Raw genomic sequence first — 15,026 nt, 5'->3', positions numbered from 1 at the left:
TATTAGAGTTGGCTTTCCTAGCAAGTAGATGTCAGTCCTGTGGTTGGGATTTCGAGTTGTGATAATTGTATGGTCGTACAATATTTTATGATTCTTCAGAGGAATTTATGGCATTCATATGCTAATGTCCAAATCATCTTTTTTGATGACTACATGTGTTTCTGTAGTCTCATATTTAATAATACTTGATAACTTTCTTCCGTATCGAGGATCATCGAAATAAAGCAAGAATACTATTTCGAAGAAAAAATTCAAATGCATAACTGCTTATTTATGAAATAAGTTTCAACACTTAAAATCTTCTTTTCAACACTTGATGCTTAAACAATACTTAAATTCAACCCATCCGAATGACCTCTTAATATTTTGTGAATGACCTATTACCCCATATTCTTATATTTAATGGAACTAGCATCATCTTAAGACATATAATTAGTTGTATGGCGGGAGGTATTTTATACCACCTTCACATTATCGTCATGGTATCTGTGTAAGGCCCATTAAAGGGGAATAACACTTCATACCAAGAATTTTAACATTTATAGAGTTCGAACACAAAACCCCTAGTTAAGGGCGAAGGAATCTCATTCGTACTAAGAAAATTATTAGTGATATACATATGTAACTTTAGGCATATATTTTTAGTGTACAAACATATCATTTTACTCCCTCCGTCTAAGTTTACTTGTCCACAATACTAGAAATAGATATCTACTTTAATTTGCCAGTTTGAAAAATCAATGTATAATTTATTATTTTCTACCTAATATATCCTTATTATTTACAAATATTTTTATTTATAACCATCAAAGTTAGTTTTTCAATAGTAAATAATTATGGGTGATATAGTAAAATTATCATGCTACTTATTATTTTTTTAAGGGGTGTACCAAGTCAATAGTAGACAAATAAACTAGGCCGGAGGGAGTAAATTTTTAGACTCCTCCTATCTTAATTTATTTGGCATTGTTTGACTAAATACAATTATTTAAAATTTGTGGCATTGGTTTAGACTCCTCCTGTCTTAATTTATATAGGTTATTTGACTGAGCAAAAAATTCTGTAATTTGTGACATTGTTTTAGACTTCTCATGTCTCAATTTATGTGGCATTGTTTGATAACGTACAAATTTATAAAATTGTAATCCGAAACAGGCCATATAAATTTATATAGCTATAAATAAAAATTTTAATAATAAATTGTTCTTAAATATAGAATAATGACATTTTTTTTGTTGGGAACATACTAAAATAGTATGCAACATAAATTAGGAAGGATAAATAATTATACATACAGCTCAACTTGGACCCAAATAGAGAATCAATCCACATACTCAATAGTGCTCTAAACAATGTGGTATGATTCGAGTCTTTGACTATTGACTATCGAGTCATTGTAGGGCTTATAATTGGCATTTTCCGGTTCCGTCCAAATCCATTTGATTAGTAGTTGGCGACAGATTCTCTGAACTAAAATCTCCTCTCTCATTTTCTTTTAAGAGAAGGCAGAGGGCGCCGCCGGTGAAATCACACTTTAACCCTCAAATTCATCACAAATCCAATGGCCGTTTCAAGCTGTGCAGCTGCAGCTAGGGCATTTCCATCCTTCGAATGCCGTTCCGATGCCGACTTCTTCGCCGGCGGCGTTCCACGTCACAACGACGTTCCAAAAAACTCCTCCGGCGTCCGTTTCTCCGGCAAGGCAAACTCGTTAAATCACGGATCGTCGATTCACGGTGGCATGTCTTCTCTGATCCTTAGGTTTCCGCCAAACTTCGTGCGGCAACTGAGCGTCAAAGCTCGTCGGAACTGCAGCAACATCGGCGTTGCACAAGTCGTTGCGGCTTCCTGGTCAAACAACCTCGGTTCCCCTGACTTCACTCCGGCGGCGACTAAGGCCGTTGATGCCTCAGCCGCCGCCGCCGCTGCCGTTGCTCCTGTTGATGAGGAGGTGACGGTAATGGTGGAAAATGAAAATCCGGCTTGTGATGATCGAAATGTACAGATTGAGGAGGTGACACGGGGAAAATATTCTTCGTTTTTGAGTTCTGATGGAAGTATTGCTATTCATGCCGGTATACTTTTAATGCTCTTCTAGTATTGTATTTTTAGAAAGTCGTACGTCTAATTTTGTCTCTATTTTGTGTTATGCGTTGGTTTTGTGGATTTACTCTGAATATTTCTGATTATATATACTTGATACTGCTGGAGTGCTTATCAGCTTTTCTTTTACACAAATGCTTATTATCAGTTTCAAGCATTTTGACTAGATAACAAAGAAAGAAACCACATTTAAAAAATCAAGTCATCAACGGAAAGAGAGGGATTCAAACCACAATCCGCCCACTTTTTGAACTCTATTCGTTATCAGCTACTTTTAATTAGCTAACTCAAACGGGCTCTTATAAGATTGGAAAAGAGTGGGGATATAGGGATTGAGGCGTAGTTGATTGATTTGTTAATTCTTTTTGTTTTTTGATAACCTGATTTGTTTTTCCACAGGTGAGAGGTTAGGACGTGGTATTGTTACTGATGCAATAACTACCCCAGTGGTTAATACGTCTGCTTATTTCTTCAAGAAGACTTCTGAGCTCATTGATTTCAAGGTATTTGCTATTCTTACATTTGCTCTTGTGCCTTTACTTCTTTGTGGTGTATGACCTGTAAAATAGGTTCATTAGGCAAGTCCAATGAAGAGTTTACACCAGAAAAGGTGAGCCATATCAGTTAGGGAAGGCAAGTGATGTTCTTTGGTCAATAGTCAGCTCATGTGAAATATTATAGTAGTGTATCATTTATTTTGTGATTAGTAATATTGTACTAGTGTATCATCATATTTGCTTATAGAGAATGCCAAGAACATAATCTTTTGGGCACAGGCTGATGTAGTGGGTAAAATATGGGTTCATCTGAATCCAGTAGCTTTGGCTCGGACCCTGTATAAGTGTTGAAAAATTTACTAAATAATACAAACAATTGATTTCGAAGCCAATAAATCAGATGTGTGGTGGTAGAATCCCGAACTCGAACCCATAAAGCTCAAATCTTGGATCTGCCTCTGCTTTGGGTTTAGCTGAATTGAATTTTTGGTTTGATTTCTATATATGATACTTTTGCAGGAGAAAAGACATGCAAGTTTTGAATATGGGCGCTATGGAAACCCCACTACTGTTGTTGCTGAGGAGAAGATAAGGTGAGTTAACTAAGAGAATTTTCCTTTCCCTTCTCCGTTTCTTTTGTGTTTGGTAGCTAAGTGGCAATGTATTATTTCTACTGCAACAGTGCACTGGAAGGTGCTGAATCAACCTTGTTAATGGCATCTGGAATGTGTGCGAGTACTGTAATGTTGTTGGCATTAGTTCCTGCTGGTGGACATATTGTAACAACAACAGATTGCTACAGAAAGACCCGGATATTTATTGAGACAATACTGCCTAAAATGGGAATCACGGTATTTACCTATTCCGCATGTTTATGCTTGAAGTTTGAAGCATAGGGTATGCCAAGATTTCTTGAGACAAGAAGAAAATTGGATTCAGAACTGAGAAGCTGGCTTAGCTTTACTCATAAACATAAACGGTAGAAATAAATTCAAATTTCCATGAAAGTCTCTCCGGAAACAGCTCTTGACTGAATCATTGGGCTATAGTTTTTTTTCTTTTTCTAATGAATAATTTATATATCCAAGTCTGAAATGGTTCGCACCTTTATGCTGTGTAGTGATAGTCCCTTTTCCTTTATGAGTGCAGGCCACAGTCATTGACCCAGCTGATATTGGAGCTCTAGAGTCAGTCCTAAAACAGAAGAAAGTGAGTATGCTGCTTATTGCATTAACTGTTTTGAATTATATTTGTGGAATAACTGAAGATATCCCCAATGACTGGAACATTGTCCGGTACAGGTGACTCTTTTCTTTACCGAGTCTCCAACAAATCCATTCCTGAGATGTGTTGACATTGAGCTGGTATCAAAGCTTTGCCATGAAAATGGAGCATTGGTTTGCATCGATGGGACATTTGCAACTCCTCTTAACCAAAAGGCCCTTGCTCTAGGGGCTGACCTCGTTGTGCACTCTGCAACAAAATATATTGGTGGCCACAATGATGTATGGTGGCGTCAAATGATGTTTATAGCAATTTAAACTACTATGCACAACTAAAATTAGTCAGACTGATGCTATGCAATTGCATTTGTTGCAGGTTCTTGCTGGTTGCATTAGTGGACCTGAAAAGTTAGTTTCAGTAATTCGTAACTTGCATCATATCCTGGGTGGTGCTATCAATCCGGTGAGTAGTCTTGCTTGACTTATTTCACATGCATTTTATGCTATATGGGCCTGTGTGGTATGCAAGATTAAGGTCCAGATGAAATTTATCCAATCTATTCTTCAATTCCACGTGCCTCTGAATTGGATAACCCTTTATTATTCATCATGAAACCCTCACTATTTTAAAGGAGAGTTAACCCTTGGGATGGGAAATTGCTTTTTTCTTTTAAATGGACTCTAGATAGTAGTCGTGGTATTATGGCATTGTGTATAAAGGATGAAAGATATGTACTTGCTCAGTTTTAGCTTGTATTTTGTTGAAGCTTGATTCAGTTTTCTCCCATGTATCAGAATGCTGCGTATTTGATCATCAGAGGTATGAAGACGCTGCATCTTCGTGTACAGCAACAGAACTCAACTGCGCAAAGGATAGCCGAAATTTTAGAGGCTCATCCCAAGGTATTCTAAGCTCTCAGTAATTATGTCAGTGATTCGACATTTGTAGCAGAATACAACTGCCTAAACTAATTCTCAAGGAAAAAAATAAAAGAATTCAAGAGAAATGTATCTTTGAGGAAATAAACAAGGTTCTATTTAATGTGCACTGATATAATAATTTGCAACAGGGAGCCTAGTACACACACAGCATAGTCTATTTTTGTAGGTTGTATGTAGCTAATTTGACCTTAAGTGTGTGAAAGATAATCAAGATATGGAAAGTGGCCACTGCAGAAGTTCCAGTCTCCTGTTTTCTTCCTTTATTTGTTAGTTGCAGCAATGCCGGGTAAACTGGAAGTCTGTCTCCTCTTTTGCACCTTAAGATCCTGCTGCTAGTATCACAAAGCTTCATTTCTTTTGCGGGATGGGGTGATTCTGATTTACTTTTTCGCTTCTTTTGTTAACAAAGATGATGCTCTTTCACTGTAAATGCAACTTGGCTGGTTTCATTCCGTGGCAAAACACACAAACAATTGCAAAGAGAACAGAGGCAAATAAAGATAAATGAATAAAGAGGATAAGAAAAACCGGTCAGTGTTGATGAAGGATTTCTTCTTGCCAGTTTTTCTTAAAACTAGTTTTTATCTTTCTGTTTGGCTCAAAGTTGCTTGCCTTTTTTTTTTTTGCTTATATTCCATGTTTACTCTACCATAAATATTTAGCTGTACATCTATGTATTGTGGTTGCCTTGTATTTTCTTTGCTTCAGAGTTCTTTGTTCCATGCTCCAACTGCTATCATATCTGAGAAAATTGAGTTGCAGGTGAGATGTGTCTATTATCCAGGCTTGCCGAGTCATCCAGAACATCAGCTGGCAAAGAAACAAATGACTGGTTTTGGTGGTGTGGTCAGCTTTGAGGTCTGTATTTTACAATCTATTCCAAGTTTATGCTTGTCAAGTCCTATATTCTGGATGGTTAATCAGAAGGTCATATTATTAATTAGGTTGATGGGGATCTGCTGACTACTGCAAAATTCATTGATGCTCTGAAAATTCCTTATATTGCTCCATCATTTGGAGGCTGCGAGAGCATTGTGGATCAACCAGCAATAATGTCTTACTGGTATGTCAATTTTCTGTATATGGCTGGCAGTGTCCTTTTCCCTTTCTCCCTTTCTCCCTTTCCGGGGCTTGACAAAGCATGTTTATGGAGACTCTGGACATCCAATAAATGTGACACCAAGGATTGATATACTAGAAGGTGCTAACAGTAATGTGGTTTTATTAGGTGGATGTATAAGCATCCACCATTAGAGGCAGATGTGGCCTTTACTCAATATGTTCAACTGGACCCAGTATTTTCAAAATTGAACTTCTATTTCTGCGTAAAAAGCCACTAAAGTTTCTGCAAATATTGAATTCGAAATCATAATTTCAAAGGTACAACGAGTTCCGAGTTCAGTGCTAAGAACCTTAAATGTTGAACCCATCAAGTTCAAATCCTGAATCCGCCTTTGTCCAGCATGTTGGATCAAATGACTCTTGGGGAAAACATTCTTAAAGAAACCTTATCGGACTTGGATAATAAGTGGATAAACTTTCTTTATCATTTTGAAAACAGGGATCTTAGCCAGTCAGACAGAGCAAAGTATGGGATCTTGGACAACTTGGTTCGATTCAGCTTTGGAGTGGAAGACTTTGAGGATTTGAAAGCTGATATTCTTCAGGCTCTGGATACCATATAGACCGTCTTACCTGCAACCTGATTTTATTGTTTCCTATGATCTTTTTCGTTCCCCTAGCTTTGAACGTTTTCATCTCTAAGTGTTGTACTCGTTTCCCCTATTGACAGAATATAGTGAAAGGATCATTCAGCAGATGATCCAATCTAATGTGAAAGTGGGATATTACTTTTGTTACCGTTTTCTTATCTTCTTGGAGAATTGAGTTCTTTAAGTGAGTTTAACTCTAGTAGCAGCGGGTACAAGAGAAGCAGATGAAATTTACATAATAATGCAGAAGGAAGGGACAATTTGCAGAAAGCTTTAGGCAAGAATCTGGATAACAGCTCTTTGCTTTTCAAATGTTATTACGTAATTTTATAATTGAGGGAAAAGGAGAATGAACTTAAATCCAAGTGAAACATGTGAAGAAAGGAGACATCGTAAACAAGCAATGGTTTGCCATTATTTGTAATTTTTCTGACTCTTTTATTATATGCCATATGGGATGCTTTCGGGGAAAGAAAAAAGAAGAATGAGAGGTTAATAATTTAAATGGAACCTTTCAATAGTCGGATTTTTATAGTTTAATAATGTGAAGAAAGGAGGGTAATGTTTATAGTTTAATTTTGTTTAGTTTCATACTTCATAGTCATCCTAGAAGAAGTTTATTTTGGTACTATAGCAAAGCACGAGTGTGGGTTGTGGGTTTTCCACTCCTTTATTATCCCTTTTCAAGTCTGTTTATTCCATAGATATCTTAGAAATTCTTCCATTTAAATTCTTTCACTAAAAATTTCAAATCAAGCAAGTTCTCTCCTACAACAACCAATTAATTGAAGTTCAATATGTAATAGGAAAGCGTCGTGAAAGCAATTTCTAAAGTAGAAACTTACAAGTACCCTTGCTATATACATTAATTACACAAATATCTCAAGTTCAATACACTTGTACTTAAATCTTATAAATGATGTTCCATCAGTTCAATTTATATGACACATTTTTCTTATTAGTTTGTTCCAAAGAGAGTGTCACATATTTACATTTGAAAATTAAACTTTAATTTTTTTATTTCACTCATTTTACTATTAATGAGAAACTTTTATAGTCATAGTATAGGCCCATAAATTTTTTACTCTTTAAGTTTTTAAGATTACAAATTTCAATTCTTTAAAACTCCGAACCGAGTCAAATCACAGTCATACAAATTGAAATTGAAATAAAGAGAGTAATAAAAACTTCCAAATATGTATCATGCAAGATGGAACAGAAGTAGTACGTCGCTATAAAATGACTTCTAAATCAAAATAATAATCATATAAAATATTGAACAAAGCATGTAAGTAAGTATTTAATGCAGTTACGTGTATTTTTTTTTTAAAAATGTTTTAAAGAATTCTTATGAAATACCCAACACATAGTGCACCTATTTTCTTGACACAAATATATTCAAAACAAATAAAGGATCTTTGCAACATAACCAATGTCTCTGTGATATGAGATCTAATGCTCACAAATTTACACCTCCTAATTACCAATTTTGCTCTCAAATTCTATCGCTCTCTGTCTTTAGTTTATAGAGATGATCATGTTTAGAAAGACAACGTGGAGATTAAAGATGTTAGTTTCAATTATGATTTGGGTAATCACAGTATTATCACCATTGGTGGATGCAATGCGATTTGAGTTGATCTCTGGAACGTCAAAATGTATAGCAGAGGACATTAAGCACGATGCCATGACTGTTGGCAAATACTCTCTTGTCAATCCTAACGACGGTTACCCTTTGCCCGACAACCACAAAGTCACTGTTCGGGTAATTTTTTCTTCCAAGTTTTACCTTTCATTTAGTAAGTTTTGGAAATTCTCTCATTCATGCAAAATTTGCTTTTTAAATAGACTAGCCTAATTTGATATGAATTTAAGTTATATATACTGATAGTGTAAATTTCTTTTTATATATTTATGTTGTTTAAAATGACATGCCATTTGGAGTTTGAGCTAATTGTCTGTGTGACCTTAATATATGTCACATAAAGTATGGACGATGAAGTGTAATTATTCAAATGAGTGCATGCATTTTCTTTGTTTATCTTTGATTTATTTTGAGAATTTTACGTTAAGTAGTTAGACTAATGTCACACTCGTTCGACAAGCAAATGAAAGATAATTGAACTGAAATGTCCACATTTACTATTTTATTTGCACAACAAATATCGTCTTTTCTTGTCAGTATATTGGAGTAAAGACAACGTCGGAACCAGTGGCAGAGTCACACTCTTTTACCGGAAAATTACAGTCTGTAGCTAAGTGAAAAAAATTGTTTTATGTATATATACAATATATAGAATCTCTTTAGCTTCTTTATAAATTTACTTCTTTATAATATGGCTCTTCTTAGTGAAAATACTCGCTCCGCCACTAGTCGAGACTCTTAACAATCAGCTTGTGCATTTGTTGTTGTTATGGAATCTTTACGATGTGATTACTGTTGCAGGTCACTTCTCCATATGGGAACAATTATCACTTCATGGATCATGTAGAATCTGGCACATTTGCCTTTACAGCATCTGAAGGAGGTGACTATATGGCTTGTTTTTGGGCAGCAGATCATAAGCCACCACTAAACTTGTCAATAGACTTTGAATGGAAATCTGGGGTTGCTGCTAAAGATTGGTCTAAAATTGCCAAGAAAGGTCAGATTGAAGTAAGCAATTTAGCTCTTTTAATTCATGGATCACTAATTACTTCCACTTTTTTGTGTAAATCTCTTTATGTTGCTACTTTTAGCATTAATTAATGGATATGTTTCTTGAAAAAGAAATGGCTAACCCGTGAATTAAGTTGGCGTTTCGACAAAAGTGAGCCAATATCTATCCAGTCTTTCCTTGCATTTATGCAATAGACTGTTTTCACGGCTAATTGTCCGTTGATTTTCAATCTCTCCATTTCTTTAAAAGGGAGTACAGTTTTTCATCGATAGGTTCTTGTTGCAGTCTGAAACTCTGAATAAGTGTAATTTGATATTGATAGAAAAGTACAGTTATTTGTCACTAAACAAACCCTTGCATGTAGGTGATGGAAATTGAGCTGCAGAAACTGTTCGATATAATCACTTCCATTCATGATGAGATGTTTTATCTTCGCGAACGGTACCATCATAAACATGTCATTGCTATTGCTTCTATATATTGACAGTATAAAATTAAATTTTTCTGTAAATCTCATAAAATCAAGTATAGCAAATGAAATTAGTTACTTGAAAATACAGCTGCCAGCATAGTAGATGTGTTATATAATTTCTTTACACTGTCCATGTGTATAATTAGCTTCTAACCTTTATTTTGTGAGTTGTACAGGGAGGAAGAAATGCAAGAATTGAACAGAGCAACTAATTCCAAGATGGCCATTTTTACTGTACTATCTTTACTTATTTGCTTGTCCGTGGCTGGTCTCCAAGTTTGGCATTTGAAGTCATTTTTTGAAAAGAAGAAGCTTATCTAATTGTAATCTTTACATTTTTCATATTTTGTCTATTCACCTTTAAGCACCTTTGTCCTTAATTTCCATCTGTAAGTTTATTGCTTGCAAGTTTTTATGGTTGAAGTTAGTTACTTCCAAAAGCTTGTTTATATTCACACTTTCTGTTATGCCATTGCTAAGCTAGTGTCCGAGTAGATTAGGAGTGGATCTAGCGGATAAGCTATGAGTTAATCTGAACTCAATAGTATTGACTTAAATTTTGTACATAAGATTTTACTTAGTACAAATAATAGATTCGAACCTAATAAATTGGAGGGGATGTTATAGAGTTCCGTATCCGGATCCATAAAATTTGAATATGGTACTTGAAGGATGTTTCCATGCCAAAACTTTTGTCATGCTACTTGGACCTAGGATTGGTCCTATTTTTGAGTTAATATATATGATAAATTCAGCTCAATTCATCAGGAATAGTATGCATGCAAGCAAAACATTATCAAAGGAGAAGGAGAGAAGAAGTGGAAAGATGCAGAAATGAAATGAAGCTGGTTTTCTTTCTTATGTCTTCATTACACTTGAGTGGTCCCCTTTTATAAATCACTTAACCGACTCCAACTAACTCCTCATTCCTATTTACACTTTAGTCCCTCAACTAGTTACAAGTACACCCCGATCTAGTATATACAAGAATACTCCCCTTCAAGCTGGGGGGGGGGGGTGGGGTGAAACACATTGAACACACCAAGTTTGGACAAGAGGAAATGGTGTTGGGATGAACCCATGCCTTTGTCATGAGGTCAACCAACTGCAAACTGGTAGAAATATATTGTGGTACCAACTATCCATTTTTGATCTTCTCTCGAACAAAATGGCAATCAATCTCGATGTGTTTAGTGCGTTCATGGAATATAGGATTAGCAGCTATTTGCAGAGCTACCTTACTATCACAGTGTAAAACACTGGCTGCTGAACATGGACCTGCAGTTCCTTAAGCAATCCTAAGAACCAAGCGATTTCTGCAGTAGCTGTTGCTAGACTCGTGTACTCAGCTTTAGCTGAGCTTCGACTGACAGTTTGTTGCTTTTTTGACTTCCATGAAAGTAAAGAATCTCCTAGTTTGCTGACATACCCTGTGACAGACCTCTTAGTATTAGGATAGAAGGCCCACTCTGAATCACAATAAGCAGACAATGTATCTATAGGCCCTGTGCTTATCAAAATACCAAGACCTGGTGCTGCCTTGCATATCTCACTACTTGCAATGATGTATCCCAATGAGATTGTTTGGGATGATGCATGAACTGACTGAGTACCTAGACTGCAAAACTGAGATTTGGTCTGGTGATGGTCAAGTAGAGCAGCCTGCCAATAAGTCTTTGATAGCTTCCTATGTCTTCCAATTCTTCATCCCCATTCACCCCAACATGTTTGTCATATTCAATAGTGGTTAACTTCTAGTTAAGTTCTATTAGGATGAAGATTGATTTAGCTCCTGCAAGCCCAACTTCTGATATCAACGGAAGGTCATACTTCCTATGTGTGAGCAGTATCCTTTTCTTTGATTTTAGAACATCAATACCAAGGAAATATCTCAACTCCCCTAAATCCTCAACTTTATAGGAACTGTGTAGTGTTAGTTTGGCTTCATCTATCAGTTATGTATTGCTTCTAGTAATGAGCAAGTCATCCACATAGACTAAGATAACAACAATGTCAGAGTTTGTATTCTTAGTGAAGAGTGAATGATCATAAGCACTCTGATGATACCCTGCTTCCACCAAGGCCTCAGTTACTTTGATATTGCATTGCCTTGGGGCCTGCTTAAGACCATACAATGATTTAAGTAGTTTGCAAACCTTATACTCCCCTTGTTTATGGAAACCTTGAGGCAGATCCATGTAAACATTTTCATAAAGATCCCCTTGCAAACAAACATTATTGACATCCATTTGAAACAGATTCCATCCTCTAGAGGTTGTTAAGCTTATGAGTGTTCTCACAGTAACCATTTTAGCTACAAGAGAGAAGGTCTCATGATAGTCCAACCATTCTTGATGTGTATAACCCTTTGCTACCAGCCTAACCTTGTATCTCTCTATTTCCCCATTTGCCTTATACTTTACCTTAAACGCCCATTTGGATCCTATTGCCTTTTTTCTTGCAGATAGATCAACAATTTCCCATGTTGCATTGTCTTCAAGAGATTTAATATCTTATGACATTGCTTATACCTAGTTTTTGTCTTGACAAGCTTCTTTGAAGCTCTTTGGTTCAACTGTTGCTGAGAACACACCCAAATAGGCCTTGTTGTTTACTGACAGATGAGAGTAGGACACAATGTTTGAGATATAATGAGGATGATTCTGGGTGCTCGAGGGTGTAATATAGTCCTTCAGCCATATGTAAGGTCTTGAAATCCTACTAGATTTCCTGACACTAGCTTCATCTTTAGGTTCCATATTTGACTTACTTGTGACAGTTGCATTCTAACCGATTCTACAGACTGGGGCATAGTAGAAGTATCAACTGAATGCATTGTGGTATCAACTGGTTCCATTGTCTGAGTGTCTACTGCAGCTGTTGGTTCCATGACTGGTGCAGGTGAGATATGATCATGGGCAGTCTCAATTGGAGTGGTAGAAATGTCTGACTCTTCAGTGGTTGCCTGCTCTTCATCAGGAGAAGCATGCTTTAACTATTCATGCATAAGTTCTTTGTCATAACAGGAGGTTCATCACATGGAAATAAGTCTTCAATGATCTGAGTTCCTTCCTTGAAAGGTAACACTTGTTCCCTGAATAAGGCATCTCTACTAATAAACACTCTTCTGCTATCTAAATAATACAACCTGTACCCCTTTTGGGTTTCTGAGTATCCTATAAGGACTGACTTTCTTGCTCTTGGAGCAAATTTATCACCTCCAAACAAGTTACTTCCAAAACACAGACAAACCAAACACCCTTAAGTGTTTTATCTTTGTTGATTTAATATGCAGTACTTTATATGGACACTTCCCTTGCAGCACCTCTGTGGGCAGCTTATTTATCAAATATGTTGATGTTCTTACGCAGTTACCCCAGAATCTCATTGGCACTGAGCTTTGGAACATTAGTGCCCTTGCAACTTCTAGGATGTGTCTATGCTTCCTTTCAACTATGCTATTTTGCTGGGGGTGTATATGGATAGCTACTCTGATGTTTGATTCCCATAGATGTCAATAAATCTCTACACTGAGAATTAAAGAACCCACTACCATTATCTGACCTTAATACTTTCACAGTCAAATCAAATTGATTCTTTATCATAGCAAGAAAGTTCTTTGTTACAACTAACACTTCACATTTTGATTGAATCAAACATACCCAGGTAAATCTACTGTAGTCATCTACAATAGTGACAAAATAATACTTTCTATCATATACAGATACTCTATGGGGTCCCCAAACATCTAGATGAACAAGCTGAAAAGAACTAATAGAGCTGGTGTTACTTAAAGGAAACTTTAACCTACATTGTCTAGCTAATGGGCAGACATAGCGATTTTCCTGCTCCTGTATATCCACCTTATTCTTTAACTCTAGAATATGTTGCATTGACTTCAATGATGCATTTTCTAATCTCAAGTGCCAGAGTTCACTTTCTGCTCCTTTGTTCATAAAGAAACCTACTGCAGCTATAGTTATGTTCTCCTTTAGCAGATATAATCCATTGTTTTCTCTACCAATTCCCATCACTTTGCACAGTAAAGATCCTGAAACATGCAGAAATTAGGAAAGAATGTGACTGAGCAACTGAGATCTCTGGTGAGTTTTGATACTGATAACAAATTAAATTTAAAATCTGGTACATATAAGACATTTTAACTGTCTTATTCCCTAGTATAGATGTTTCTCCTGTATGTGTTATTTGTATCTCATTTCCTGTAGGTAACTGCACTTCATTTCTTCCTTGATCATCAGTTCTTCTCACACTGCTCAGAATGTCTTTACAATATGTGGCATGATGTGTTGCTTCTATGTCTTATCACCCAAGCACATATACCTGCATTTGCTAGCAAGGAAATTATACATGTCATGTTTTTGGAATACTCTGATATTGTTAGTTTTGACAACATCTTGACTAGCTATTTGTATTGTTCTTCTGTGAAGAATTGTCCAGTCCTTTGCACTTGCACAGTTGCTGCCTTGCCTTCCTCATTGTTTGTGTTCACATTGTTGGTATAAACCTTTCCTTCTCCAATTTGATTTTTTCTTTTACTTTTGAAATCATCTAGATAGCCAATTATTTTAAAATAGTTTTCCTTAAGATGACCTTTATATCCACAATGCTCATAAGTGATCCCTAGCCTTTTACCTTTAAAATCTCGACCCCTTCCTTCTAGCATGTTAAGTGGTTTCCTATGTGTATCAACCACACCTAAGGACTTTTGACTCTCTTCCTGAGTGACCACTGCATACACTTCATTAACATCCACTACATGTCTCTTTGCTAGAACATTACTCCTTATGTTACTATAGCTTTCATTTAATAACAAAAGAAACTGCAGCAAACGGTGTGACCTTAAATGTTCAACTGATAGTTGATAAGTGGGGATTTTAACTACTTATTAGTGCCTTTTTACTTTTATTTTAGTCCAAAAGTGTTTAATTGTGCTCCTGAAAACTGATAAAATGTGCTTAAATGTAGGAATATTGGAAGATGAACTTTCGATATGGAATTCAACACAAAAAGGAGTAATCTGAACTCAAAGACATAAAAGGCACATAATCTCAAAAGTACGGACCGCAGAATATCATATACGGCCGCAAATGATGAAGGAAAAGTCAGTAGAGTTTTGTGCAAAGTGTGGTCCACACATGAATTCTGTGGCTGCAAAAGCTGGCCCAGGAGCAAAGTTCAGAGAATATGCATTCCAAGTCCATCAAAAGTGTGGACTGCACAAGAATTGTGCGGCCACAGAAGAAGCGCCTTGCAGCTGCAGGAGTAAAAGTGCGGACCGCAGAAGATCAAGTGCGGCCGCACATGTAAAATTGTCGACCACAGAAAGAGTGCCATGCGGCTGCATATCAGAATTATGCGGCCGCAGACTTTCAGTCCTGACAAGTTGAAGAAAAGTG

At 36.4% G+C, this 15,026-nt stretch overlaps 2 protein-coding genes across 2 annotated transcripts; both read left to right on the top strand.

Moving 5' to 3' along the window:
• The first annotated feature begins 1,316 nt into the window (after positions 1–1,316).
• LOC107814266 (cystathionine gamma-synthase 1, chloroplastic-like) lies at positions 1,317–6,624 on the top strand. Its single transcript, XM_016639646.2, has 11 exons — positions 1,317–2,075; positions 2,503–2,606; positions 3,120–3,193; positions 3,283–3,451; positions 3,750–3,809; positions 3,902–4,105; positions 4,200–4,286; positions 4,619–4,726; positions 5,528–5,623; positions 5,710–5,828; positions 6,327–6,624. Exons 1-11 carry the CDS (start codon positions 1,562–1,564, stop codon positions 6,448–6,450), a joined length of 1,659 nt encoding a protein of 552 aa, XP_016495132.2. The 5' UTR covers positions 1,317–1,561; the 3' UTR covers positions 6,451–6,624.
• Positions 6,625–7,896: 1,272 nt separating this feature from the next.
• LOC107814262 (transmembrane emp24 domain-containing protein p24delta7-like) lies at positions 7,897–9,988 on the top strand. The gene is made up of 4 exons (XM_016639642.2): positions 7,897–8,242; positions 8,924–9,133; positions 9,502–9,578; positions 9,786–9,988. Exons 1-4 carry the CDS (start codon positions 8,009–8,011, stop codon positions 9,928–9,930), a joined length of 666 nt encoding a protein of 221 aa, XP_016495128.1. The 5' UTR covers positions 7,897–8,008; the 3' UTR covers positions 9,931–9,988.
• The last annotated feature ends 5,038 nt before the right edge of the window (positions 9,989–15,026 follow it).

This window comes from Nicotiana tabacum, chromosome 22 (assembly GCF_000715075.1).
Source record: "Nicotiana tabacum cultivar K326 chromosome 22, ASM71507v2, whole genome shotgun sequence".
NCBI lineage: Eukaryota > Viridiplantae > Streptophyta > Magnoliopsida > Solanales > Solanaceae > Nicotiana > Nicotiana tabacum.
This window is presented reverse-complemented; position numbering and strand designations above follow the sequence as displayed.

Bases quoted from the DNA above. Each gene is read 5' to 3' on its own strand.
- LOC107814266 (XM_016639646.2), top strand. From the start codon at position 1,562: ATGGCCGTTTCAAGCTGTGCAGCTGCAGCTAGGGCATTTCCATCCTTC. The intron at 2,607-3,119 runs GTATTTGCTATT...ATACTTTTGCAG, and splicing joins CTGAGCTCATTGATTTCAAG to GAGAAAAGACATGCAAGTTT. The intron at 3,810-3,901 runs GTGAGTATGCTG...TGTCCGGTACAG, and splicing joins CAGTCCTAAAACAGAAGAAA to GTGACTCTTTTCTTTACCGA.
- LOC107814262 (XM_016639642.2), top strand. From the start codon at position 8,009: ATGATCATGTTTAGAAAGACAACGTGGAGATTAAAGATGTTAGTTTCA. The intron at 8,243-8,923 runs GTAATTTTTTCT...TTACTGTTGCAG, and splicing joins ACCACAAAGTCACTGTTCGG to GTCACTTCTCCATATGGGAA. The intron at 9,579-9,785 runs GTACCATCATAA...TGAGTTGTACAG, and splicing joins ATGTTTTATCTTCGCGAACG to GGAGGAAGAAATGCAAGAAT.